The 27,738-nt window shown below is 36.0% G+C and overlaps 3 protein-coding genes across 4 annotated transcripts; all 3 read right to left on the bottom strand.

The window, feature by feature from the left end:
* Positions 1-13,366: 13,366 nt before the first annotated feature.
* Positions 13,367-18,338, bottom strand: LOC106295737. The gene is made up of 12 exons (XM_013731708.1): positions 17,620-18,338; positions 17,416-17,526; positions 16,802-16,888; positions 16,672-16,709; positions 16,513-16,594; positions 16,221-16,327; positions 15,983-16,139; positions 15,293-15,385; positions 15,083-15,206; positions 14,902-14,944; positions 14,608-14,802; positions 13,367-14,526 (listed from the first exon to the last, which is right to left on the bottom strand). The coding sequence occupies exons 1-12, from the start codon at positions 18,037-18,039 to the stop codon at positions 13,737-13,739; spliced, it is 2,247 nt and encodes a 748-aa protein (XP_013587162.1). The 5' UTR covers positions 18,040-18,338; the 3' UTR covers positions 13,367-13,736.
* Positions 18,339-19,660: 1,322 nt separating this feature from the next.
* On the bottom strand, positions 19,661-22,188 carry LOC106344138. The gene is made up of 2 exons (XM_013783531.1): positions 21,561-22,188; positions 19,661-20,992 (listed from the first exon to the last, which is right to left on the bottom strand). The coding sequence occupies exons 1-2, from the start codon at positions 22,035-22,037 to the stop codon at positions 19,901-19,903; spliced, it is 1,569 nt and encodes a 522-aa protein (XP_013638985.1). The 5' UTR covers positions 22,038-22,188; the 3' UTR covers positions 19,661-19,900.
* Positions 22,189-22,872: 684 nt separating this feature from the next.
* Positions 22,873-26,037, bottom strand: LOC106295650 (pentatricopeptide repeat-containing protein At1g18900-like). 2 transcript variants are annotated; one of them, XM_013731614.1, is made up of 2 exons: positions 25,878-26,037; positions 22,873-25,579 (listed from the first exon to the last, which is right to left on the bottom strand). In XM_013731614.1, the coding sequence occupies exon 2, from the start codon at positions 25,570-25,572 to the stop codon at positions 23,062-23,064; it is 2,511 nt and encodes an 836-aa protein (XP_013587068.1). In that variant the 5' UTR covers positions 25,573-25,579; positions 25,878-26,037; the 3' UTR covers positions 22,873-23,061. The 2 variants fall into 2 exon arrangements, with proteins under 2 accessions (XP_013587068.1, XP_013587069.1); XM_013731615.1 differs by having other exon boundaries at positions 22,873-25,576; positions 25,878-26,018.
* Between the last annotated feature and the right edge of the window lie 1,701 nt (positions 26,038-27,738).

The raw sequence follows: 27,738 nt of genomic DNA, 5'->3' as shown, positions 1-27,738 counted from the left end.
AAAAGCTTAGGAGAGTTGGTTCAGGCATTTCATCAAACACCTTTCAGACATGAAATGCCTAGAGCTCAACTTTAGAGAGACCAACTCTAAAATTGCATAAAAAGTACTCTACTATCAAGGAACAAGATGGATCTATACTAAAACACCTTTGATCTAGCTTAATCACCCTTAGTCTCCCTCACCTATGAATCCAAAGATGACTACTCACTACTCTTCATGATGAGCCCAAGAATCAATGATGATTTGGTGCTAATCATGATTAATGATCAGACTAATCAAGCAAATCACAAGAAGAAATGATCAAGATAAGATCTTTCACCTAAAAGTTCTTTGTTATTAGATAAAAACAAGCCCAGATCCTCTCTTGGGATTACAAAAGTATTTATATGTCTTTGGTAAACCTAATGGTTTCCATTAAAAAGTCTAAAAAGCCCTTAAAAACATTAAAATTTGACTAAGGATAAATCTCGACTCGGGTTGAAGCGACTGGGCATACCCCGCGTCACACCACCCGCGTCGGATGGTCGTCGAGCTTCTTTCTTCATACGAGCGGGTAGGCGTATCCACGTTGCTTCATCCCGAGTCAGAACGTCAGCTTCTCCTCTTCCTACGCGGGTATGCGACCCCGCATCACCGAACCCGCGTGAGATCGTCGATGCTTCATTTCTCCAAGCCGCGTTGGAGCTCTTCGTTGGTTCCTCTCGATGCCTCGACGCGGGTAAGAGAACCCGCGTTGGCTCAACCCGAGTTGTGCTCGCTTGAACTCGACTAACATCATTTTCCATCTGTTCTTGAGCCATAATGCTTCTAAACACTTCTAATTACTCCATAGGACACTCTACTACCTGATTAGGACATATGAATGCAATATGGATTCTAAAGATGCTAAATTCCTAATCTATATGATCATTATGTGCAAAATGGGGACTTAAAACAATGCAAATATGCAAGATATCAAGAAACAAAATTACAAAGGAAGTTATAAGGTATTGGTGAAATAGATTGAAAGCTTTTCTTTATCTTAGAGTTGATGAACAAAGAAGAAAGTGATCTAACAAACTTTCTATTATTTCTGTTAAGCCTTTACAAAGGTGATACATGAGTTTATATAGTAAGTTTTACATATCGGTTTACACTTAACCAAACTTAACCATACTAAACCAACATGTATTCTAATATTCCCCCTCAAGATGGCAAATAGATAGACTTCAATGCCAACTTGCCAACCAAGGTATATAACTGTGGAGAGAATAAAGTCTTTGTAAAGATGTCTGCAACCTGCTTGTTTGTGCGAACATGAAGAAGCTTGATGAAGCCAAGAGAACATGCTCCCTAACTTGATGACAATCCAGCTCTATATGTTTTGTTCGCTCATGAAAAACAGGATTGGTTGCAATATGAATGGCTGCAGTAGAATCACAATAGAAAGGGACTGGTCCATGTTGAGGTGACTGTAAGTCAGTTAAGAGATTCCTTAACCAAATTACCTCTCGAGAACCATACTCCATCGCTCGATACTGAGACTCTGCGGATGAATGTGAAACAGTTTGCTGTTTCCTTGATTTCCAAGAGATCAAACCATTATCAAGAAACATACAGTAGCCTGATGTAGACCGCCTTGAGTCCAAGCAGGAAGCCCAATCAGCATCAGTAACTGCCTGAAGAATGAGATCACACTCAACAGAGTAAAACAGGCCAAGACCAACAGTGCCTTTCAAATAATGAAGAACTCTCATTGCAGCCTGAAGATGAGACTTCTTTGGAGCTGAAGTATATTGACAAAGCTTGTTGACTGTGAAGGTAATATCCGGCCTTCCGATTGTCAAATACATCATGCGACCCACCAAACGTCTATAAGCAGCAGGATCATCAAGGATAGGTTCCTTGGAATCCAAGCAAGTTTTGCATGCGGGTCCATGGGAATAGGAGAAGGTTTACAAGCCAGTAAGCATGTATCTTCCAAGAGTCCAAGCGTATACTTTCTTTGACTCACCGAGATTCCTTTACTAGATCGAGCTATCTCCAATCCAAGAAAATATTTCAAAGGACTAAGATCTCTGAGTTTAAATGCCTCACTGAGGTCAATCTTCAACTGATGAACATCAGTAACAATGTTGCTAGCGATGATTATATCATCAACATAAACTAAAACTGCAGTGTATACGCCTTCTCTGTTTCGAATGAATAGAGAATGATCTTGATTAGACTTTTGAAAGCCGAGACCAAGTAGAGTACCACTGAATTTTAAGAACCATTGTCGTGAGGCCTGCTTTAAACCATACAAAGATTTCTGTAGTTTACAGACAGCATTAGGCGGAAATGATTCCCCCTCCTTTGGTGTGTATCCTGGAGGTAATTTCATGTAGATTTCCTCATCCAAATCTCCATTCAAAAATGCATTAGAGATGTCTAGTTGAGTGAGGCTCCACTTCTTTGCAGCAGATACAGATAACAGTGTCTTAACAGTAGTCTTCTTAGCCACATGTGAGAATGTATCAGCAAAATCAATACCTTCCTGTTGCGTGTATCCCTTAGCTACCAAGCGAGCTTTGTACCTCTCGAGAGTTCCATCAGGATGAATCTTTATTTTGTAGACCCATTTACACCCAATGGCATGCTTGCCTGGTGGAAGAGAACAAACGGTCTAAGTATTAGTACTTTCTAAGGCAATGAGCTCATCATTCATAGCTTTTATCCAGACATCAAAACACTTGGCTTGAGTAAAGCTCGATGGTTCAGGATACAAGGCAACAACGCAAATATAAGCCTTGTAATCTTCAAAGAAACTAGCAAAAGATGTATATGCAGAGAGGGGATAAGGTATCTCAGTATCACTCTCTGCTATATTACAGTAATAGTCATGAAGATGACCATGCAACTTTGAAATCCTCTTGCCTTCTGCTTTAGATAAACCAACATCCGCTAGTGGTGTTTCCTCAACTTTAACATCAACAGCTTCTTGTACAGTGGAGTCACTATTAGGTGCAGAGGTAAGTTCAGCAGTTGGAGCAGATGAGAAGAGGTCTTCATAAGGTTCAGTGTAATCTTTAGCATAGGGGAATATAGCTTCATGAAATGTTACATTCCGTGATATGTGAATGGTATTAGTATCCAAGTCAAGAAGCTTATATCCTTTATAGCCTGCAGGATATCCAAGAAAAACACATGGTTTTGATCTTGGCTGAAACTTATGTCTGTTCTTTTTTGATGTAGAGTAGTAAGCTAAACATCCAAAGACTTTTAGACCACCATAATCGACTCGTTTGGAAGTAAGAACTTCGAAAGGAGACTTATTCTTCAAGAGATGAGTAGGAAGCCGATTGATGATGAAAACAGCAGTGAGTACACATTGACCCCTGAGCTCAAGGGGAACATGTGATTGGAACATCAGAGCACGATCAACATTCAAAATGTGTTGGTGTTTCCTCTCAACCACTGAGTTCTGTTCAGGTGTTTCTGGACAAAAGTGATAGGAGACTATTCCTTTATTCTTATAGAAATCCACAAACTTCAGTTCCGGGGCATTGTCTGATCTCACAGCCTTGACTACACTTTTATATTGAGTCTCAATCATCTGAATAAACTCTGGAAAGAGTGTCAACACTTTACTCTTTGTGCATAGAAAATATATCCAGGTAACACAAGTATGATCGTCAACTATGGTCAAGAAATACATATAACCTTCAGCTGTAGACACAGAGAAAGGCCCCCATATGTCGATATGAAGAAGATGTTGTTCAATGGATTATAAGGAAGGCGTTTCTGTTTTGCAAGAGGACAAATGGCACAATGAAAATGTTATTTATTTATTTGTTTGAATCCAAGTACATCAATACTGTTTTCTGTTTTAGACATAGATGGATGCCCTAATCTGTTGTGCCACAAGCTTACATAAAAAACAACACTAGAACAGGAAGCATATTGCTGTTGAATGAATGTAGAGCCTGTTATATCCACTGCATCCAGAACGTAGAGATTGCAAATCTGTTCACCCCTCCCAATCATCAATACCTTGATAGTATCCTGTATAAAGCAAGCAGTCGGATCAAACATAACTCTGTAACCCAAGTCTTTGGTGAGCTGGCTCACACTCAAAAGATTAAGTCTGAAATCTGGTAGATATAAGACATTTCTCAAGATCAGTGAGTCGTTGAGACTTATACTGCCAATGCCTGCAATCATAATACCAAGACCAGTAGGGAGAGTAATAGAGGTACTAATAGAATCAGTGAGATCAAGAAAAAGATCTTTATGATGAGCAACATGATGAGTGGCGCCACTGTCTATTATCCAAGTATGTGAACACAAGGCATTACTCGTTGCTTTAAGCATTCCAACAAAACATAGTGTGGAAGAAGAGAATGCCATACCAGGAAGTGTTGTAATCATGCCTCCAGAAGTAGATGCAACACAATTCGCTTGAATTGGCTGCGATTTTAGCTGAGAGTTAAAATAAGCAATAACTCCTTCAATCTGATCCTTGGTAAGGTTGTTAACAACATTAGAGACTGAGTCCACAAATCCCACTTGAGCAACAATTGGTTTAGCATTGTTGTACTAAGGGTTTGAAGAGCTTTTATCAGCCTGTTGCTTGCCTTTGTGTTTAAAACCAACAGGATAGCCATGGATATTATAGCAAGTGTCAACAGTGTGTCCATTGTAGCCACAATGAGCACAACTAGGCTTGTTCTTTTTCGCTGGAACAGTATACTGAGCTGCATTGATAAGAGGCATGGACTGAGCTGTAGACTGATCAGGGGCTGAGACTTAAAACGCAGTCGCATTCATCACTGGAGTAATGTTTCTTTGATTAAAGTCTTGATCAAGTAAATTGTAGATCTCAGAGAGCTTAGAAACATTCTTCTTCATGATGATTTGACTCCTTATCACAGAGTATGACTCGTTTAGTCCCGCTAGAAACTTTATGACTTTGGCAAGATCCGCTTTCGTATGACGACAAGTACCTACACAAGAAGCCCCATCCAGCTCATCCCAAAGAGTCTTTAGAGTAGTGTAGTATGTTGCCAAGTCCATTGATCCCTGCTGAAAAGCCCATATCTGTTGTGATAACTGATAGGATCTGGGAAGATTGGTAATGTGAAATCGAGTCTCCAAATCTTTCCAAATCTCTACAACATCATTGAAGCGAAGGATACTTTTGAAGATCTGTTTGGATACAGTATTAAAAATCCAAGATTTGACCATCGAATTACATCTAGACCAGATTTGGCTGTGAGGATGCGATTCAATAGGCCTAGGAACAGATCCATCGATAAACACTAGCTTATTCTTAGCATCTAAAGCAATCTTCATAGCTATGCTCCAGTTATAGTTCGTACCATCTAATACTTCTGAGATAATAGAAAGACCTGGATTATCGCCATTGGTGAGGTGGAAAGGTGAATGAATGCTATCCGGAGAAAGTTCTGTAATGATCGGAGGTGTAGGCGACATCGGAGCTGAGTTTTTCGGAATAGGAACTCGGCGAGCTGACAACGGTGCCTGTCTTCCACCACGACGTTTCAATCTTCGTGCGATCACCACCATTATGTGAAATTTCGCAGAATCGGTTTGAAATGATCAGAACAACGATCTACGAAACAGAGAAAAGATCAATCGAGAGATTCATCGAAAGATCTGAGGTCAAAGAAAGAAAATGAAGAACGGATCGCTTGAGGTTTCAGCCTCAAGGCTCTGATACCATCTTAGAGTTGATGAACGAAGAAGAAAGTGATCTAACAAACTTTCTATTATTTCTGTTAAGCCTTTACAAAGGTGATACATGAGTTTCTATAGTAAGGTTTACATATCGGTTTACACTTCTTAACCAAACTTAACCATACTATAAACCAACATGTATTACTTTACAAAAGATGACGAATGAGGCATGTAATAACACAAAGGGAATATTGTGAAGGAAGGGATTAGGCGAAATGGGTTTTGAGGTCTAAGAAGCTTGTGTGCCAAGAAAGCGATGAAAATGCATTCACCCATCTTAAATTACATATGCATGATTCTTTAATTATCTATAAATAACTATTACTCCTCTGTTTCATTTTAATGGTTATTTTAAGTTTATACACAAAGATTAAAAAAAAATTAATTTTGCATTTTTTCAAAATAAAAACATCATTAGTTATATACCTAACCATATTTCAACCAATAAAAATAGACTAAAAAATATTAGTAGTAAAGTTTTTATATTATAAAGCGACATTTATTTTGAAACAAAATTTTACACTACAACAACAATTAAACCGAAACGGATGAAAGATTATAATTTTCTTTGCTCTGCCACATCTTTTTTTTTTTGAAAAAAAAAATTTGGACCAGTGGACTGCTCTGCCACATCTTTAGTTCCAAGTTCTTTATATGAAACAATTCGTTAGATTTTATTAAAATGTTTTCTAATAGATATTTATAACAATTCTTAGTGTAATTGTTGAGGTTATATTTATTAAAACTAGGAAAAGAACGCACGGGAGCTCATTTTGTAGAAAAATATGTCACATTGGATATCATAATTAATATATATTGACTCATGTTGATATGATCTTCTCATTATAATATTTCCTTGAATGTTGAAAGTTCTTATAAAACAAAAACACTTATTATATTAATACAATAGTTAAATAAAATCAACTAAATTCATAAAGTATGGATTTATCTCAAAATTATTAATGGCTTTTATTGGATCTTTAAATAGTATTTAGGATAAGGTGGTATTGAGATATAAATTTTCTAAAATTCCATTGGTTTCACAATCAAAATTTCTAAACATAGACTAAGATACAAGAATACCAAATAAAACTCTTTATTTTAATATTTGTTTCTTCAAACATCTTTGAAAATCGTTTACATTAATTTTTTCCATATTAGTCTATTTGTGATTGTTAATTTTTTTGTTGTGATTTGTCAATACCCACAACTCCTTATATAGATAACCAAACACAATGGTTGATAATCAAACATCGCAATGGTTAGTTAATGATTACAATGGCTAACACCAAAAATTACAATAGTTTATCATCAAATACTACAATTAGCAATAGTTGCAATGATTCATCACTAAAGATGGCATTGGTTTCACTAAAAAATATATTCACCAACAGTTGAAATGTTTTAACTAATTTGTTGCAACTGTTACACCAAAAATTAAAATGTTTCATTTAAAAAGTCGCAAATTTTCCTTTGAATATCTAACAATCATGTCCCATTTATGAAATGTTGCTTTACATACTATTATATTCCTCAAAGTACAATCTAAACACCATGTATTTATTTTTTAAATTATAATATTAGAAAATAAATTATCAGAAACTTTCAGACAATTGTAGGTATTTTAAAAAAAAAATGTATAAACAAATATATGAAAATAAACGAAAAGACAATCTTTAAAAATCTGTGCAATTTTAAGAAAAATACACATCTATAGACATTAATGTATAAAATTAATAGAATGAAAAGATAGATTTGTTCAAAAAACATATCTTTCGATATTGTAACAACTTAAAAATCAGTACAATTTTTAAGATGAAAGACCTATTATTATTGAAAGACAATTTTTAAAAAATAGTAGAGAAGGTTTAGACTCACATACCCTTTTTTTTCTCTTTCTCTATTGCTTTCCCATAAGTACAAAAGAGTTTCAGTTCATATTTAGCAGGTTTCCTTTTAAGCAGGTTCAATTTGGTTATATTATAATGTTTTATATCTCCAAATAAATACTTGAAAAGTCTCCAGGTATCATTTGGTTCTTTTTTCGGTTATCTGAAACCCATCAAATTCTTAATAAATATTGTTCAACTTGAAAAAATTGTGTATTTTAACGAAATGATGTAGTTAATACTGAAGAAATAATGGATGCTTCGCAGGTTTGAGACCGGTCTGGGTTTCAATCAGTTCAAGATCTTCCGCAGGAATGCAAGAGGCTTGTTTTTTGTATGTTGATGGCAAGACCCGATAAATTATTAGAATATACACAAAATATTTTATATTAAGGGAAGACAATGTTAATTTAGACCAGTAAAACAAAAAAAAAATGGAAACTCAAACCAACAAAACAAAAAGAAAAAAAATAACATTTGAATAGACAGTAAAATATATTATATTTAGTTAATGCTGGAATATGTAGAAGTTATGGAAATATAAAAAATTGAAATATTTATAGAAAATGCATTGTTATCGCTTATAATTATTTGGTTACCACTCTGTACATCTAAAATATTTTTGGCAGAATATGCAAACCGCACACGTACCTTATTATAGGTTAATGATATATGTCTAGAATCTGATTTAGAAATGAATGTAAGAATTATGAGCCCTTTGCATGGGTTGATGATGAATATGACTAGAATTGATTTATAAATGAATGTAAGAATCACGAGAAAATTTTAAGGTGGGGGTTGGATTCAGAAATTTGATAGAATTAGAAGGAATTATAGTTTCCATTAAATTCCACTGTTATTCAATTATGGATTTCATCAATTCTTTTAAATTCTTTTGTTATTAGATTAAGCATTTGAAATCATTTTTTTAATTACTTTAAATTCTGTTGTTATTCAATATTTGATAGATTTTGTAGTAATGGTATTTGATAAGAATTTAATGGAAAATGTCATGTATAAATGTAAAGGGCCAATTCTTTGCTCTTATGCATAGATTTGTAATGAATCGTAGGAAAACACAAACAATAGCATTTCTCTGCTTCTCATTTTTTCAGAAGTACAAGAAGAATGAAGAGACTTTTGTGGATGATAATTAATGAGTCACCAGCAAATATAAAGAACAACAATTAACAAATATAAAGTCAATGTTGCCTTGTTGCTGAAGAAACCCAGTGTTTGTTAACCAAATCAAGATGCCTTCTGAGACTTTTGATTGTGTGCTTTCGCACATCGTTGTTAAGAGCCTTTACGAACACAAGAGCAAGATAAAGAAAATGCAAATACTTGGAGTAAAACTATAGCAGAACTTAGAAGATATGTGGAGAGATGCTATGAGTTTAGATGATCCATATATTTTATTTATTAGTATTATGATTTTAATAAAATTGCTACAATCCATAAACTATGTAGTACTAATTACTATTTTTTCAGTTTTAAGAATAAAATAATTTTTGTTACCTTTTTAAATATACAAGAATTCGAAAATTCATAGAATTTAGAGGAATTAGTATTCTATCAAATTTATGTATATTCTTTTAAAATCAATAATAGAAGTAACCATAGGAATTAGATAAATGCATTAAAATCTCATCAAATCTTTGAAAATACTGCAAAAAATTTTCCTTATGAATTCTTTCAAATTCCTGGATTGAATACACAAATCAACATTCACTAAACGTTTTCATTTTTTTTCTATTTTCCATGTGTCGTATATATACACATGAAATAACCAAAAGACACGTCTGTTCATATAAAAAGTTACAAAAACTATATTTCCATAACTAATTAACTATTAGTTAACTAACTTGGTATACGACCAAACCATGGGTGCAAACCTTAGCTAATGACTGCACCAATAGTATTTCCAAAAGTATATTGATTTGTATTGACATTTTTATGTTCCAGACCTGATAAATATATTCACTGCTATCAACTTTTTTTATAAAATTTAATTTATGAAAAAAATGGTTGTTAAAGAGTAGAAATTGTTCGTTTAGATTTCCTACAAATAATAGTATATAGATTTTAGAAAAAAGACACATTCATATATCACTGTTGATAAAATTTATATAAAATACACACCTTTAAATATTTATTATGATTTTATAAATGCATAATAAATAGAAATAAAAACAAAAACAAAAATGACCAGAGCTTCTTCTCCATGGGACTTGGGTTGAGAAGCGTTCTCAGAGAACACAAAGACTTAAACCAGTACTTCAATCTAATAATCAATTTGAAAGCTGTGTTGTCTCGTTATCAAAAGAGATCACCGCAAAAAGTTGCGTCGATCAGAAAAGAGGAGCATTTGTTGAGACAGTTGAATGACAGATTTCATCGGCGATAGAGGAATGTGATTAGAGAAAAATAACATCCATAAAAACATGTGCAGTTTTGAAGATGAATGACACATCTTAGATTTTTGTTAGTAATTTTATTATTAACAATTTTAGGAAAAATGTGAATTTTTTTTTATTATACCTATTCGGCTTAATTGATATATAATGATCGATGAAAATCACCTCAATTCTTTTTGTTTCTATCGGTAAAAATATCAGTGCTTGAAGATATATAGATGGTGTTCTTCTCTTTACATAAATTACCACTTGGAAACAAGTAAACACAATCAATAAAAAAATTGTTTGCATAAGTTGTTTTGTGTTTAAGTGAAAGTTTGGATAACCAGACAAAGAAAAAAAAAATGTAAATCTATAAGATATAATTATTAAAATGTTAAATTTCGTAAATATATAATATTATAAAAAATAAATTACCATAATATCTACAGATAATTTCTACAATTCTTTAGAAAGTATGTACAATAAATATAAAAATTAATAAAAAATATCATCAAAAAATATGCAAATTATAGAATAGAAAGGAACATCATTAAACATTTTGACAATTTCTTAAAACCCAATGGAACTTTTTCATGTTTATATCATTCGTCAAGATTTTTGATGATCTTTAACAAAAAAATTCTCTCTATTAATTGTTTTATTTTTTATTTTTGTGATTTCTAATTTTTGTTGTTGTTCTTCTCGAGGTTGTGGTTTGTTGTTGCCCACAAGTCTTTATATAAAAGACTAAAAGTTGTAAGGAATGACAACCAAACTTTGCAAACTAATGGTTACAATGGTTCATACCAAAAATTGTAGTGATTCATTACCAAAAAGTATAAGAATCATCAACAGTACAATGATTGATCACCAAAAGTTGTAGTCACCAATGGTACAATGCTTCAGTATATCACCAAAACATCTCATTATGAAAATATACATTTTAAGATGGAAATATACATAGAAATATTTGAAAAGTTGCATCATTAGATATTTTTCTTTTAAAAAACTAATACAACTCTTAAATTGAAAACACAGAACCTTTCAACATTTGATGTTTTTTTGAACTGATGTCTCTATTCCAAATATATTTATTTTAAATGACTGTCTGAAAAGTTATAATACCAAAATGTGTCCATAAGAGTACATATGTCAAAAACACAATTTGTATGTATGAAAGACAAAAAATTTCATCTAATAAAAGAAAATTGAGACTAATGCTTTCGTTGTTTCGTTTAGGATTTCGGCTATCAAAACACGTAAAACTCTTTCTACTATTTTTTGTTGACAAAGTTTCATTTGAATATCTTTTAAAAATTTGTAACCAAGTAACTGCATAGAACTTTTTTCACCATTTCATTATTAGTTAGATTTTCAAATACTTTCGCGTATTTCAAATTTTGTTTTTATAGTTAGGAAATTTATATTGAGGTTTTATAGCTCCATTTTTTCATACTCTAAAATATTTTTAGACAGTCTTCAAGATATTTTGGAAGACTTGCCTGACATGTAATCTTCTCATAATCCCACTTGTGATTTAAAGTTAACTACTAATTTATTTATTTTCTAAGCATATCTAGAATGATCCATATACAATATTTTTTAAAAAACTATCTACGCTATATACATTAAAACTTCTGTGAAAATACAAGAAAAATATCTTTTTTTCTTGTAAACCAGCTTTCACTTGATAAAATTAAAAAAGAAAAAAAAAATACAAGCCTTTAAGGCAGTGTTTCTAAGCAAGGCCCAAGTTGTTGTACAAGACAAATATCTTAAAGATTTTAAGATAGTAAAATGAAACAAAAAAAACAAAGAGAGCGTGAAATTGTCAGAGTATAATTGTGAATCAGTAAAGGAGAGATAAAGAAACCAATTTGTTATAGGTTTCTGTTTTAAAAAAGTTAAATATATAAGATTATGAAAAAGAACAAATTTCTGTTTTAAAAAAAAAAAAAAAAATATAAATTTTTGAAGAGGTAGGTTATTTGCGACTCGAAAAGGTACGTGTTTCTTTAGAAGAAAGCTGTACAAGTAAATTAATATTTCTTTTAAATTATAACACGGAAAATCACACCTCCAATTTTTTTTGTGCAATTCTGAAAATCACACTGAAAACACACCTCCAATGTTTTTTATTATTTAACAAATAAAAATGATAATGAAAAGGTACCATAGTTATTTGAGGGAAGGTGTTGGTTCGGGGATCACAAAATGATGTTGTTTACAAATGAATGATTATGGAAAAGTACCATTGTTATTTGAAGGAAAGCGTTGGTACGGGATGACAAAGATGCCGTTTGCTTTAGAGAATTTGTATTTCCTACACACAACATTTACCCTATTTGCACTCCATACCTCATTTCCCCTCAATTTTCTTTCCCCTATCATTACCATTTTTCCCCCATTCTATGGTATCCCACTTTGTTTAGTATATTGAGCTAATTTGCTCTTTGCTTTATTTAATGATGACGTCATTTCTTGAAGAAAACTAAATCTTGTCCATTGGATTGTATAATTAAATCAAGCATGACCATTAGATACAACTTTTTTTTTCCTATAAAAAGATGATGTCAACAGATAAAAAAAAGGATTTGCTATTATAAACACAGCTATAGTGACATTAGTGAAAACTTTATACGAAAAATCGAACATGAAAAATGTGTCCATAAAAGGACATGTCAAAACACAATTCGTATGTACAAAAGACAAACCTTTTCATTTAGAAGAAGAAAATTCCGATTAAGATTTTGTTGTTTCGTTTAGGATTTTTGGCTATCCAAACACGTAAAACTCTATAAATAACTTTTGGAATTAATTTGGATAAATGAAAAAACACAACTTTTAACAAGTGAGAGACACAACCTTTAATAAAAAGACACTTTAACGAACAAACACAAATTTTATCAAGGAAGAGACACAACTTTTATAAAAAGACATCTTAATGAACAAACACAACTTTTAACAAGAATTGAGATCCCTATAAAAACACACAATCTTTGGAATTAATCAAGATTCCTATTATTAGTAGATTTAGAGCTTGATTTCTTTTGGGAGTCTAATACTATACTTTTCCATTTTGCAACGAGAAAGCCTTTTAGTGATTGACATATAGAAATTTCTTTAGTAATAGTAACAACAAGATCAATCATGAGACTTCTATGATGATGACCACAAGTTTGTGCATACTCAATGTGCTAACTGCTAAACATGTATACGCTGCATTTGCTCTAAAATTTTTTTCAAAATTTAATGGTAACTAGAAATGGGCTTGAGCACACATAGACGACAGGGGACAAGCAACAAGATTCTCATCCTTTGATGGATTGCTCATGGACCTTAATAATCACATTCAGCAAGTCTCAAAGCTGCGTCGTTTTATCAAAATCAAAGAGACCTTGAACGTGTTCTCAACAAAAGTTAGACAAAATTAATTGTACATTAATAATAATTCCATAACATTAAATAGTTCTTAGGAATCTCTGGTTCAGGTTCACCTTCACTGTTTCTCTTTCAGGGTAAGCAAAATAATGACTAACCTAATCTAGTACACATACCTCTCCTTAGGCCTCTCCAACATTCCCCACTTCACTTATCTCAGCCGAAATTAACTTTAAAGCAACAAGGCAGATATAACCGAGTGCAGAAATAGCCAATGAAGTATCTCTTACCGTTTTAACTTTTCTCTGGAAGGTGTTTATGCCAGAAAAAAACAGAGAGAGGTCTTTGTCTATGAACTGTCGGTCTTATCATCATCCTTCAACACTGTACTTGGACCATCATCAAAACCGGACACGGGAGCAAGCTCGTTTAGGTCGAGGTAATGCCTTTTGCCTACTGCACCACCCTCAACTTCTTCTTGGTCTGTGCCATTTGACTTGTTCAGTTGATTATTCTCTGTACCATTTGCTGTCCCCGCATTATCATTGACTTCTCTGGGCTCTTCTTCTTCCTCCTCCACTTCTTCTTCAGCAGAATTTGTTTCTGGGTCATTTCCATTTTCTTCAGAGTCCTCACTTCCCATTGTGAAATCCCCATTCCCTGATTCATCAGAATCTTCATCTGGATCTGGCTCTACCAATCGCTTACGTTTGGCCGCTCCTGCTGCTTCATTGTCTGATTCCGAGAGCTCATACTGTTGGTAATCGATTCTTGTGGCTCTTTTGCTACGCCTCAGGCCAGGCCGGAAACCATTTGACTTTGATCTTAACTTGGTTTCTCTCCGCGGCATTTTCCTAACCCTTCGGGGTTCATCACTATCTTCTTCGCTGGCACTTGGAGAATCTTCCTCTTCTTCTTCTTCCTCGTACTCGGCATTGTCTTCATCCCATTTGTACTCTTCATCTCCTTTCTCTTCCTCTCCCTCAGAACCACTAGAAAACGTCTTCTGTTTACGCTTCCTCAGATATTCTTCATCATAAACTGCTTCCCCAACAATGTCGTCATCGCTTCCAGATTCTACATGATTGTCTGTTTCAACAAAGTCCGTTGCTGAATACCGCTGGGGCCGTTGTCTGCGCCTGTTACGGTCACGACATTGTACTCAGTTAGTTCGAGTTAAAATTTTCAAAAGGGGAATATAAAAATTCACTGCGTCTTGCCTTCTGTCCAAGGATTCATCTCTCTGCTCATCGAACTCATCACCATCAGCAAAATCAGAAGAGCTACCAGACGCTGTACCGTTCACAGGGTCAGTAGGGTGAATTGAACTTGTTGTTGATCTGCCATTCACAAGAGAGTCCAATCTAGCTGATTCTCTTCTGTGGAGAAAAGGTTCTTGTGATGGATGTTTGTTCCTGAGATAGTATTATCAAAATAAGTAGTAGTCACCAAATAACATGTTAAAGATAACTAACAGCAAAGATGGTTCAATGAAAGCGACACTCAAGACTTACGTTGTTATTTTGATAGCTTCGTTTATCGACCTATCATAATCATCTGCAATAATATTAAACGATTAGTAAGGCTCTTCAACCCACAGTAGAAACAAGATGGATGTTTCTCATCAGGCAAAAATGGAAAAACAAATACAAGTACGGGGGGCATCATGAATTCCCAACAAGGTCAAAACCTTACCAAAAGTGTATCTAACTGGCTTCCTATCACGGAGAGAACGACCACCACCAACACCGTCAGCAACCAAATAGTTATCAAGGAGAAGAGCCTGTCTATGTTGCTTTTTCAACAACTTCTCTTTCCTCTGACACACATAAAAAAAAAACAAATTATAAAGGATGCGATTGATAAGAAGTATCGTGAATTCAGTAATAGAGAGCAAATTGGAACCTTGTGTTCTTTTTCTATCTCAGGAAGCATATCTCTCGTTAACTTCTTCCCCAGAGAAACTTCAGTTCTACTACCACTTGTATTAAGTTTTTCCTGCAAAACAAAGGCACAAAGCATCTCAATCAGTAGTAAAGACATAGAAAGTTTATACCTATATAATAGTGCAGTCCTTCAGAGAAGCAAAGCATCAATTGGCAGTCAAAACAAAAGAAAGAAATATAAGTTTCAACAGAACAGCATAGGGTCTCCAGTCCGTGAAACTGCAACAACATTGCCCCAGAGAGATCTCTCAGCCAGTTCTTAGCAATGCAATTATCTTTAGCTCAATTCACTCACAATCACCAAAGAGATCGAAGATATTTAAAAGCACTCAAAAAAATATGCACCAAGTTCTTGTGAGTAGTAATCTGTGGGAAGAAAGTTACATCCATTCTCTGAAATATGCACCAAGTTCTTGTGAGTAGTATCTAACTGAATTTTCAACCTACTTATTATAGAGTATAATTCCCGTGTTTAGCATCTGTAAAACTGCACTAGTAAAGAAGATTAATTTGAGTGCATAGATAGCACTAGCCATCACGCTATCTAACCATCACAATCACATCAGAGCCAAGCAACCATATTTCACTGCGAGAAGATAACCAAACCATATGGAAGTATCCTGAGCAATTTAGAATAATTGAGACTTACCGAAACATCTTGGAATTCATCGAAATTTGTGGCAACAGTTTCCCATTGGTAAGTTACGTTAGGAAGAATCTTGGAACCCTTCGTTTTGACTTTAACCACCTCTGTCTTCCTTATTTCCCGATATAAACGGTGACCAACTAAGGGATCATCCTCATACCTTAAATAAGAAACATAAAGATGCTATCATAAATATGCAAATAAGAGAGTCTTATTTAGGTCTTTTTTATTTGCAACATACCAAAAATTAACTCCATGCGAATCACCCCCAACGCGGTCTTTGCGAAAAGTTGACAGATGAACACCAGTTTTGACAGAGTTATCAATGTAGCTCCTGATGTCCTCTTGCTGCGGAAATTCACAAAACCCATTGAAACTGTAAGTGTTATAACGATCTGGTTTCATTAGCATCGCATCAGCGAGCTCTAGAGCTTAATAGAGGGCATCATAAAGTGTACATTTACGGAGCAAAACATAACGAAAAATTCATTATCAACTGCAAACAGATTGACATACAGCAGCAGCAACATTACCTCAACACGAATATCACATAAAGCTTTCAAAATCACCACACGAATGGCTGGATCAAGAGATTTGTACGCTTCAATCTCCCGCCTACAAGATTAAGAAGAGAAGCTCAAAAATGCTTCCTAATCAGTTACCATGAGATCCAGAAAATTATAACAACTCACCCTTGCGAAGCAACAATGGGAAGATCCCCTTCTGCGACCTAAACAAGTAGGTGAAGATAATTTCAGAACATGATATAATGCAAAAAAATGAACTTCCAATATCAGATCAAAGCTGTTCAGCCATCATTACCCAATGCCAGCAATCTCTTATTTTTCTGCACAAGACAGTGACCCAGGTATCACGAGTGAGGGCCATTCGAGTTACAGGAGGAATGCCCTGCAAAAATTGAAAAGAGATAATTAGTATATTGCTTACAAAGAGAAACTGTTGAGCATTTCGACATTTATGGTAGTAAAGAATATATCCAATGAGCTATGCACAACAATTACAAATCATGATATCATTCAAAGACAATGATCAAGGACTTCAATCAGGGAACTCAAAAGTGACTAAAGAAAGCGTTTCAGAGAAATTAGCGATCCTAAACCGGGTAGCCCAGGCCTATAAGGTGTCTACGAGGGAAGCTAGCCAAAAACATAAAACACCTAAATCTTTAACAGAATCTGATCATTCAATACGCTAACAAAAGGTTTTGTATCACTAATTATTATACTAATAAGATCCTACACTCGGTTAAGAGAGCACACAGAAGCACGCTGGTACCACAACGAGTTACGCTAGTGTCAATGAGACAAACTCTTCGAAGTACATTGAAGTTAATAATGACAGACGGACACCAAAGCAAACCAAACAAGACTTGGGGAAGCATCAATAAGACAACAAGGGAAAGCCAAAGCAGCAACCTTTAGAAGAGGAATATGAATGTCACTCAAAGTATCGTTAGGATTCAGCAAAGCCGTTTCAAACTCCTCAGCAGAAAACTCCGCATTGATCTTCAAAAGCGGCCTAAAAACCTTCACCATCCACAAAAGGAACAAACTTTGAGAGTGAGTAAGGAAACACACAAAACTCAGAACTGAATAGAAGAGAAGAGAGAGAGAGCTCACATGCAAGAAGTTGAGGACGGAAGCAAGTTCCCACATGGACCTAAGATTCCACCGCGGCATCTGCGAAGGCTCCGGTGGCTGGACAAGAGAAGTAACGATTTTACCCAAACTCCCTCCACCGCATTGCCTCTGCACATCATCGTCTCCCTCCTCATCCTCCTCCTCTTGATCGTCTTCTTCCTCCACCTCTTCCTTTTGTCGATGCTCCCGTTTATACTCCTTCTTAGGCGGCCTGAGCTTTCTCTCCGCCGCCTGCTGCTCCTGAAGCCGCTGCTGCGCTCTAACGGTGCAGGCGCGCGACGGCCTCGTTCTCCTGAGCGAGGCAGTCTCCTCCGCGGGAATTTTGGTATCGTCGGCGGGAGAGCGGTGGTTGCCGGAGACATCGGGGTCAGGGACGACGAGATCGGAGGAGGAACCCATTGAGAGAGATCGAAATTAGGGTTTTTGATTTTATCGAGAGAGCGGTAAGTTAATTTTGAGGTTGTGGGGGAAATCTAAATCCAAATCCAAATCCAAATCGGTTAAGCAAAAAGACGAAGGACGACGGAGAAAAGCGTCGACTGGTGTTGGATGCAAACGTTGTCGTTTTGGGGTATGGAGAGAGAAGAAGATGGAGACAATCTGCGGAGAATAAAAAAGTTGGTAACTTTTTTATTCTCTCAAATACGTCTCTCTGAAGTCTGAAGTGAATGGTGAGAAAAAACGACTCAGCGAGTGAAAAGAAAAAAACTAGAGGAGAGGAGAAATAGGGGCAAACAAAGCTAGGGCTTTGTCGTGATATATATATATATATAAGGTTTTTTTTATTAAGACAAGAAAAAGGAAAATAATTTAAGTTATGTTGTGGCTTCAATTATGTAATTTTCTGTAATAACCATCTTTTAAAACAATACTATACAGCAATTTTGAGTTTGACGAAAAAACAATCATATCAATTATTGAGCTAAACAAAAAATGTACTAGACGATACTAGATAGATAGTACTATAGTAGCTGATAAATGATCCTATCAGAACTTTAAAAGTATTAAATATACATATGGATAACGATAATTTTGTAAGTGACATTAAGATTATGAATGTAGTTTCTGTAGAATTATGATTATGGTTCATCTGGTTTGTAGTTTGCAAAACTCTAAATTTGAAGTTTCAAATCGTTATTCTCTAAAAGCAAAATTTCAAATTTAACTTCAAAACTATTTTTTATTTACATTATGATCCTTATATTTGTCATATTTAATCCATAAAACTTTTATAAATAACTAGCACATATATTAAAATATTATAGTGATATTAATTAATAAAATTTTACACTAAAGTATAAAATTATAAATAGAAATACATAATTAAATATTAATCTACAAGCAAAATACCACATTATTGCATAAAATTATTTTCGTAATGCTCCATATTCAGTTAGACAAAATTTGTTTGGACAATATTTTAGAAGTTTCAGAGCAAATTTACTAGACTATTAGTGTTGTTGTAATATTTAAATTTGTGTAATAATTATGTTTTCATGTATCGTTTTTTTTAATATTAAGTTTCTTTTGTAATATTCTTGTTGTCTAATTCTAGTTTTAAAATATTACAAATCTTATTCTAAATATTTTATTTAATTTTATGTGTAAAATTTATTTATAAAATAAATTTGAAATATTTAAGATATAAAAAAGTTTTGAAGATTAAAATGATAAATAAGAAAATATTTAAGAATCATAAATATGATGTATAATTAATTATAAAGACCAAAATGCAAATAAAAAAAATGAAACTTAAAATTTAGAGTTTTGAGTAGTAAAATTTCAAATATGAAGTTTCACTTTTAAAAGTCTAAATTTGAAGTTTTGAAGTTTTTTTTTAGAGAATAAAAAAACTCTATATTTGAAGTTATAGAGTTTCTTTTGGAGATGCTCTAAAAGGCTACATCATAAACATGTAAAAGCAAAGCATCTCTAAATGACAAGGATGATCATTGATGACCTTTTTAATTAGGTCCAAGGTGATAAAGTAAGATCCTGACGTTGGTCCCTACATTAATACTTCATTTACGTCATACAACAACTAAACTCCACTGACTAATTTAGACCATATTTACACTTACCTAAAATGAAATTTTACATGAAAACCAAAGAACCTCACACAAATAAACTACATATGTACTTATTTACACAATATATATTCAACAATCATTACAAATTATACAAACACAAATGGCAGTACTGTGCAATACTGTGTACCTGAACAATGAAATTCACAAGTAGTGTGTCACAACAACTCTTATCAACGACGCAACCTCTTCTCAAAGATATGCTGATACAGATTCTTTGTCCGGAATACCAACACACAGGAGACAAGAAACCCGAGGAAAGCCACAGATGCAATAATCACAAAGGACAACCGGAAACAATGAGGACCATAACACGTGTTACCTTCTCCAATAATGGTCTTATCATAGATATAACCAATCAATCTCACTGAGAAGATATACGAACCCATAGGACTAGCAATCGAAATTGTGTTATAGATTGTTCCCATATGTTTAACCCCGAACAACTCTGACGTTATCGTCGGCATTAACGACCATTGTGAGCCATAACATATTCCTACGATAACCGAACCGGGGTATAGGTTTCCTTCAAAACCAGAGGCTATGATCAGATGTCCTATGGTCATGGCTCCAAGAGTTGTAGCCATTAACAAAGGACGTGGCCATCCTTTTCTATGTAGCAATGCATCCGAAACATAACCAGCTCCAAACCGACCAATAAAGTTCCATATGTTCCACAAAGACAGCAATGCGTTTATCTCCACGTTAGAGTATCTAAGAGACTCACCTATTTGTCTGATGTTGTTTATCGTCGAAATCCCTGATCCCATTCCACATACCATAGCAAGAAACAGTAACCAGAAGTCTACATTACGCATAGCTTGTAAGAGATTCAAGCTTTTATCTTCAACCACCGCCAAGCTCTCACCAGAGGTTGTTGCTTCTAGATTGTCTACAAGAGGAGAATAACATGGTTTCTTGATATTGTCTCGGCGTGCTCTTATGGCAATAAGTAGAGGCGAGGCAAGGAGGATGAGTAGAACTACAAGCGTGACGGTATTGGCCCATGATGGTAAACCAAGAATGCCCTTCACAATGATAATGACCATAAGGTAAGCTGCAATGATTATAGACAAAGTTGATAAACCATCTAAATGCTTCTTCTCATCGACCGTGCTGGTCTCGTATATCCTGACTAGTGGCATCACCAATACAGAGAGGAGTGAAGGTACTATTGCAAGTAGAAGAATGAAACTCTCTGGATCTCCAGGGCATATTGTTTCATAGAGTTGTATTAACATTGCTCCACTTAGACCAACAAAGCCCTGCAAAAAACAAACCGAAGGCATTAACTTAAGGTTCAAAATAGGCATAAGCGTTCTGGTATAAAGCTTTTTAAAAAGTTTTTGGACTTTCGGGTACATCCTTCTAGACTCCATTTAGTTTTTTTTTTTGTATTTCATACGGGTTGAAATGAATGATACTTCAAGTTTGGATATAATTCTTATTTTTGATCTGAACTCATTTCTTGTTGGCTTAATATTTAGTAGTTGGATACTTTTACAGCTAGATCAAAATAAAAATAAAAATGGATGTTCTAAATATTAACTAAGTTTAGAAACTTTTGTTTTGCTAACTCAAAAATTTCGGATATTATTTTAAGTTTTTCGTATATCTATTTGAGCTTGGTCAGATTCGCATAACATTCGACATATCGCCCTATGAGATTTGTTTGGGCATTTATGACAGATTTTTCAGTTCGGTTCGCATGTCGGTTACAATTACATATTGTATACCTATGCCTAGTATTAAATGTCTAAAGTGGGCCTACGACTTAACAGTTGCCGGGAAATCAACTCTAACCAAAGAAAATTTGATAAAGACTTTAACTACCTTCATTATTCCGACGGCAGTGCCGCCATAGTCGGCGAAATTCTCAAGGGAGCTAACAACGTTGGCCGTATTAAGAAACGTTAAAGACTGAGCCGCTATGAACATAAACAGACACATAACCGGAACCGGCGGTTTTCTAATCAAACCGGTCACGGATGCCCAGATAAGGAAATAACCGGTGAAGGACAAAACCGCTCCGATCAAGATCACCACCCACGGACCTGCTCTACCTCCCCGTCCGTCACGGCGACGGCGATTAAAGGTGGCTGCGGTGTAAACAAGTCCAGACAAAACGCCGACGTTACCACCAATGTCTTTGAAGACGGAGACTGTGTCAAGGGTTGATTGGTCGTATGATTGAGATGATTTCAAGATTGCCGAGTAGATTCCGAAGGTGTAAGAACCTCCTAACGTGCACTGGATCCATATGCTCGCCGTCACAGCCATCCATTTCGTTCTCAGACTCTCTGCCGCCATCTTCCGCCGTGTGTTTTATGCCGGAGAATAAAACAAAAGCTAGAATCGTTTTCTTACCACTTGGCGCAAACTGACAAGCACGAATTTTTGATTTTTTTTTTCTTTCGGTGTGTACGTGTATAATAAAGTAATGGTGGTTTATATATATCATATCATGTTTGGCAAATATTAATATTTGTTTTTTTAACGCTCGATAATTATGTTATTACAATTATTAAAAATATTACAGACAATTCTACCATCGACAATTCTACCTGCCGTATGAGGATTCACGTTTGACTACATCACTTAAACTGTCCTATGAGATCCACGGTTAACGGTACTCCTTATGTCATACTGCAGATGTCTTGTAAGCATTTTTTTTTTCTTAATTCGCATAATTTCATTTTCTCCGGAAATTGAAACCTAGAAAACTATAATATCTTGGTAAAATATAATTTTTTATTTTTTTTGAGCTGTAATATCATGAATTTTTTAAAGCTGATTTATTCAGACAATTTTTTTTTTCTAATTGTCTTATGAAGACGTCGAATCGTTTTATGAAAACCCAACCTAACATTTCTATTTACACAATGGGAAAATATTTATATATTTTTTGTCTATTAATCTACATAATTGATAGTAAACTATATTTTTAGAATTCGAATCCAATCTAATAATGTAGAAAAAAAAATCTTTTTTTTTGAATCAAACCACTAGAATAAAGCCACTTCCACAACGAAATATGTTAGTAAACGGCAATTAGATGAATTATAAATGGCGGACATGGCATGGGGTCAAGTAATAATCCCGACACAAGTGCCTTATTGCTTGTTCAACTTTCTTGACATCTCCATGGCACTTCAAATATAGTCTCAGATATATTATTGCAAGAGGAAGATACAATTTAAAGGCAGAGAACAAATGGCTAGAGAGAAAGTCAAAGTGTTTCCCTAACCTTAACTTATGACACGCGCTAAACCAATTCATAAGATGCAATCAGCTAAAAGAAAAGAAAAGAAAATAAATAAAGCTAAACAAACACTCACAGCAAATGCATCCTTTCAACATAAGACTGCACCAACCACCTGTTGAGAGACTCACCACACCCAACAAAACAACCTGAGTTTCCACTCTCCGTGAAAAACGGTGAACCAAACATGTTGAGCAGCTCTTCAACCGCTTGTCTCACCATCGACGTACCAGTCACTCTACTACGTCTTCCCCAACCAGTCACTATATCAATCCGAGAAGGACAAGATCCGGAGACTAGCATCTGCTTCCGGAACCAAGCAAGCGTCCTGGACAACGCGGTCACTGCGGTTCCCTCCGACATTACATGGAGATTGATAAGCCAATAGCTGCTGCTTTTCTCCCTCAACGCATCAGGAAAAACATTCTTCTGTGCTGCAACTTCCCAAACCGATCCCGCCTCTTCTTTTTGCCCTGACTTGTGTAAGAAGTCAACCACCGCGTCCACAAGCCCTCTCTTGCTCTCTCTGTCCTCGCTGTGCATCAGATCCAAGAAGTTGTTCACATGATTACGCACGTTCTGTCCATCAGGACCTGCAGACGGCATCTTGAGGAGAAACATATGCGCCGGATGACCAGTGCTCGCCATTAGCTGGCCACAGTAACCCATATCAAGCTTTGACCGAGCATCCGTGCAGCAACTCAAGAGCAACGTGTACGTCTGCAAAGAAGGACGTAGACCAAGCGCCAGCATGTTCTGCAACAACTCATACGCTTCCCCTATCTTGTCAACCCTAAGGAAAGTACTAAGAAGAGAGTTGCAAGTAGGAACATTAGGTAACAAACCAGCATGAAACATTGCTTGATACCAATACCAAGCCTTCTCAACATTACCAGCTTTCCCCCACAGATCCACCAAAAGCCCATAGACCGGCTCATCAGGAACCCAATTATCACGCTGCATCTCGGTGAAGACACCCTCTGCTTCCTCTAGATACCCACAGTGTCCAAGCACCTCCATCACGATGCTGTACGTCACTTTATCAGGCCTAAACCCAGCGTTCTGCATGTCGCGGTAAAGCTTCAACGCGCTCTGGTAGTTCCTCGCCTTGGCGTGCAAGTCCATCATGATGTTGTACGTGACCAAGTTAGGTGTACATCCCTGATCAACCATCTCGCAGAAGAGCTTGTGCGCAGCGGGTAAATGCCCAGCTTTCCCAAGACAGTTTATAATGACACTGTAAGTGAAAGTGTCGGTTGAGATACCAGCCGCTTCCATCCTCTGATGCATATCCATCGCAACGTCGAGAAACCCAGCCTTGGCGTGAATGTCTATGAGTGTACAGTACGTTACACGGTCTGGTTCGCATCCAGCTTCTTGCATCTGATTAAACACATTCATCGCTTCGTTGAGATAATTAGCACGGCCGTAGCTGTGGATAAGACGGTTGTAAGTAACCGTGTTTGGCCTACAACCATCTCTAACCATCTCGTCGAGAAGCCTGTTTATGGCCCGAAACTGTTTAGCACGGCCGAGGTTACCAACCATGGTGGTGTAAGTGTGCTCGTCGTGCTTAAACTTGGGCTGCCTTTTGAGCCAGTAGAAGAAACCAAGAGCGTTTCCATAGTCATTCATCTTCTTGAGCACCTGGTTCGCTTGGTACGGACCCATCGTTAACCGGAGATTCTCAAGAGCCGTCTCAGCAGCAGGGCCCCACCTGAATGTTTTCAAAATGCTGGAAACGTTTTCCACCTCTTTGACATTACAATACTGCCTTGAACCTGAAGCCGCTTTCATCATTTCGTTTGGCACAAACCTGTTTGAATCAATATTATTGTGTCTCTGCAACATGCTTGTCGTCCTCTTGCCAGATGCGTGATGATGATACCTTTTCTGTAACGAGACTTGTTTGAATCCTTCCTTAGCCCCTCGGAAGTTGCTACTATGATTTCTAATTTTACCAGCTGATGACTCTTTTGCAGCTGGTGATCTAGGGTAAGCTTTGGTCAAGTCCTCTCTCCTTATAACTGACTTGACGCTTGTGATAGGCCGAGATGGATCCACCATACAGCTTTTCCCTAATCCAAACACTTCACTACTCCCTCCATCAGACGAAGGAAGCTTAAAGTTTGCTAAATCAGACAAAATACTAACCGCTGCATAACCGGCTCTGAAAATCTGATCCCCAATAGGTGCTGAAGAAGAAACTTCCTCCTCCTCTCTAATTGATGCATAAGTAACCGAATGTGGTTTACTAGGGAGAGCAGGAGAAGAAGAAGAGCAAACATGCTGTGGCAATAGAGATGGCCGACCAGAACCATCAACCTTCTTTAGAACAACCGGTTTACTCTCTGCCTCTCCTGGTAAAATGCTTCCCGCTACAAGAGGCTTACGGGTAATAATACTGGACGGTAGTTTTTCATCTTGTGCGGCTTCGTGCCTAAGTTGCTGGCGTCGGGAGACACAAGGCTCATCGTCGTTGAATGCAGAAGGACTCCCATCAGCTGCACTTGATCTCGATCCGCTAAGGAAAAAGGATCTTGCTGAACTTGAGAGTTTGCTGATTTGCTGTGGACGCATCATTTCTCTGCTGTAAAATGAAACTCAAAGATTCACATATAGAGACTCACAGGGGAATGATCATCAAGCATGTAAACTCAAAGTCTTTAACTTTATTGTATACTCACAAGTGAACCATAATCACACTTCGAAATAAGTCAAAAGTCTAATACTTTTTCCACATGACCCAAAATGTTTGAGCTGAAATCTCGAGACAACGCTTTAAAACCCAGGAGAGACAACAAAGACAATTGATTGGGATAAAGTGAAGATTAAACACAAACCCAGATAACAGCGTCCAGTGATTAAGTTAAGAGACCACTAGTCACCTGATAGACGGTGGAGCTCAGTAGCTACGTTATGGGTTTTGGTTTCCTTGTGAGACTCTTCAGGGGGAAAATGAAAACAATGGAGGCGAAAAGCTCGTCTTCTTCCCTCCTCCAAGCATATTGGCTCACACGGAGAAGGAGGCTGCGAATTCAAGGTCACAACTTTTTCCCTTTTGATCTCTGTTTTTATAGTTTTCAAAGAAACCCCTAATCTTTCTTTTCTTTCTAAATAACGCACGATTGTTTTATTCCTTTCAGTTTTTGCTCAATTCTTAAATAGGATTTGTCTTTTACCTTCACTTTCAGAAATTGGTTTTTCTCACAGTTAACCAGTACCGTGATGAAATAGTTATTTTTTTTGTTATATCCCTCTTTGATTTGTTACACTGCTGAAAGTAGTATTTTCTAGTACCAATTTTTAAAGTAAAGTTTGTTTTGTGTTATTATTGAAAGAAGAATGTATGGCTTTGGCTTAAAAAGAGAGCCAGCAGAGGTTGAGCTGCTTTTTGTAATTTCTTCTTTTACCTTTTCCACCTTTGGCCATTTCTTATTTGCAACGCAGAAGCTTTGCCTTCCTCAAGTTTCGCAAGTCCTCCGTTGTACACGTGGTGTTGCTTTTAATGTCTTTGCTCGTGACTGTCCTGTTACTTTAATATTCAAAGAGATTTTTCTTTCTTCTAGTATTTGACTACTGAGATTTGAGAGATATATTTGGGTGGAGGTTGTGAAATGGGAACTTTTAACGGATACAAATAAGAGAACAAAAAAAACTTCAATGTGAAAAATTTCTTACGTTTTGATAGATATTAATATACAACTTGTATATATATTTTCGGACAAAACTTGCAAGGATCTTATGAATAGTTGTCTGTAACTCTATAAGCAATCAAGAATGATTGAATTGCAGTATGCTTAAATCTGTGAGGCCTTTCTCTCCATTCATACTATGATTAATTCAAAAACAAAAGGTGCACTCAGAGCCGTGGAGATTTATTGGCCCTCAAGCAAAAAAAATTTGTTGGCCCCATATGTTCTTATGAAACCAAATTAAAATAATCCATGCCAAAGGTTCGAACTAACAACATCTATTTACACAAATGAACTCATAACCACCTTTGCTACTGAATAATTCACGGAACAAATGGGTCCTTTAAATATATAAACTCCATCTGAACTAGAAGCACATGCTTGATGTGCCTAGTGTCAGGCACGGCCCTGGGTGGACTCCTAAATCTTATGCCATTTAGCCCTGTAACGACCCGGTTTTCCTTAACCAGTTTTGGTTTAATAAAAATAATTAAATCAAACACAATTACCTATTTTACCTTACCTAAATGCGTTACATATATGTTTACGTATCTTCTTCTTCCCAACCTAGCCGTCATTGTATTTAGCTCGTGTGAAGGGTTAAGGCTCCAGCTTGCACCACCTCTCTATCTCTCATCCTTCTCTCACTCCCGTAACCTTAAAAAGGGCCTCGCTGTTATCGTCATCAACACTCACGCCAAGAAACGCCAACATGGCAATCGGAGCCACCATCCACCATGGATCACCACCACGACTCTTCCTCCACTAGAGATGAAACGTTGTCTTGTCAGAGGCCATCACCGCTACCTCGTCGACGTTATGTAACGAGTATGAGAGGTGTAGACGTGAAGAAGAGTCGGAGCCACCGTGTCATCATATTTCCATTGCCGTTCTACACCGTCATCAATGGCGAGTCACTGGACATGCACTCATGTCACCGGAGTTCAAGATCCATCGTCGCAAGCCAAAGCCGTGAAAGTTATGGAGTCTCCTCCTTTGTTTCTTGTGTTACAAGTAACATTATTGTATGTAATCCTAAGTGTGGCTTGCATGG

Source organism: Brassica oleracea, chromosome C5 (assembly GCF_000695525.1).
Source record: "Brassica oleracea var. oleracea cultivar TO1000 chromosome C5, BOL, whole genome shotgun sequence".
Classification (NCBI taxonomy): Eukaryota; Viridiplantae; Streptophyta; class Magnoliopsida; order Brassicales; family Brassicaceae; genus Brassica; species Brassica oleracea.
This window is presented reverse-complemented; position numbering and strand designations above follow the sequence as displayed.

What these genes read in the sequence shown, in the direction of transcription:
- LOC106295737 (XM_013731708.1), bottom strand. Translation starts at nt 18,039, where the DNA reads ATGGGTTCCTCCTCCGATCTCGTCGTCCCTGACCCCGATGTCTCCGGC. An exon ending in CCCATTGTTGCTTCGCAAGG is followed by an intron (nt 16,595 to 16,671) that starts GTGAGTTGTTAT and finishes TTAATCTTGTAG; the next exon opens with GCGGGAGATTGAAGCGTACA. An exon ending in AGATAGAAAAAGAACACAAG is followed by an intron (nt 15,207 to 15,292) that starts GTTCCAATTTGC and finishes TATGTGTGTCAG; the next exon opens with AGGAAAGAGAAGTTGTTGAA.
- LOC106295650 (XM_013731614.1), bottom strand. Translation starts at nt 25,572, where the DNA reads ATGATGCGTCCACAGCAAATCAGCAAACTCTCAAGTTCAGCAAGATCC.
- LOC106344138 (XM_013783531.1), bottom strand. Translation starts at nt 22,037, where the DNA reads ATGGCGGCAGAGAGTCTGAGAACGAAATGGATGGCTGTGACGGCGAGC. An exon ending in CTGCCGTCGGAATAATGAAG is followed by an intron (nt 20,993 to 21,560) that starts GTAGTTAAAGTC and finishes TGTTTTTTGCAG; the next exon opens with GGCTTTGTTGGTCTAAGTGG.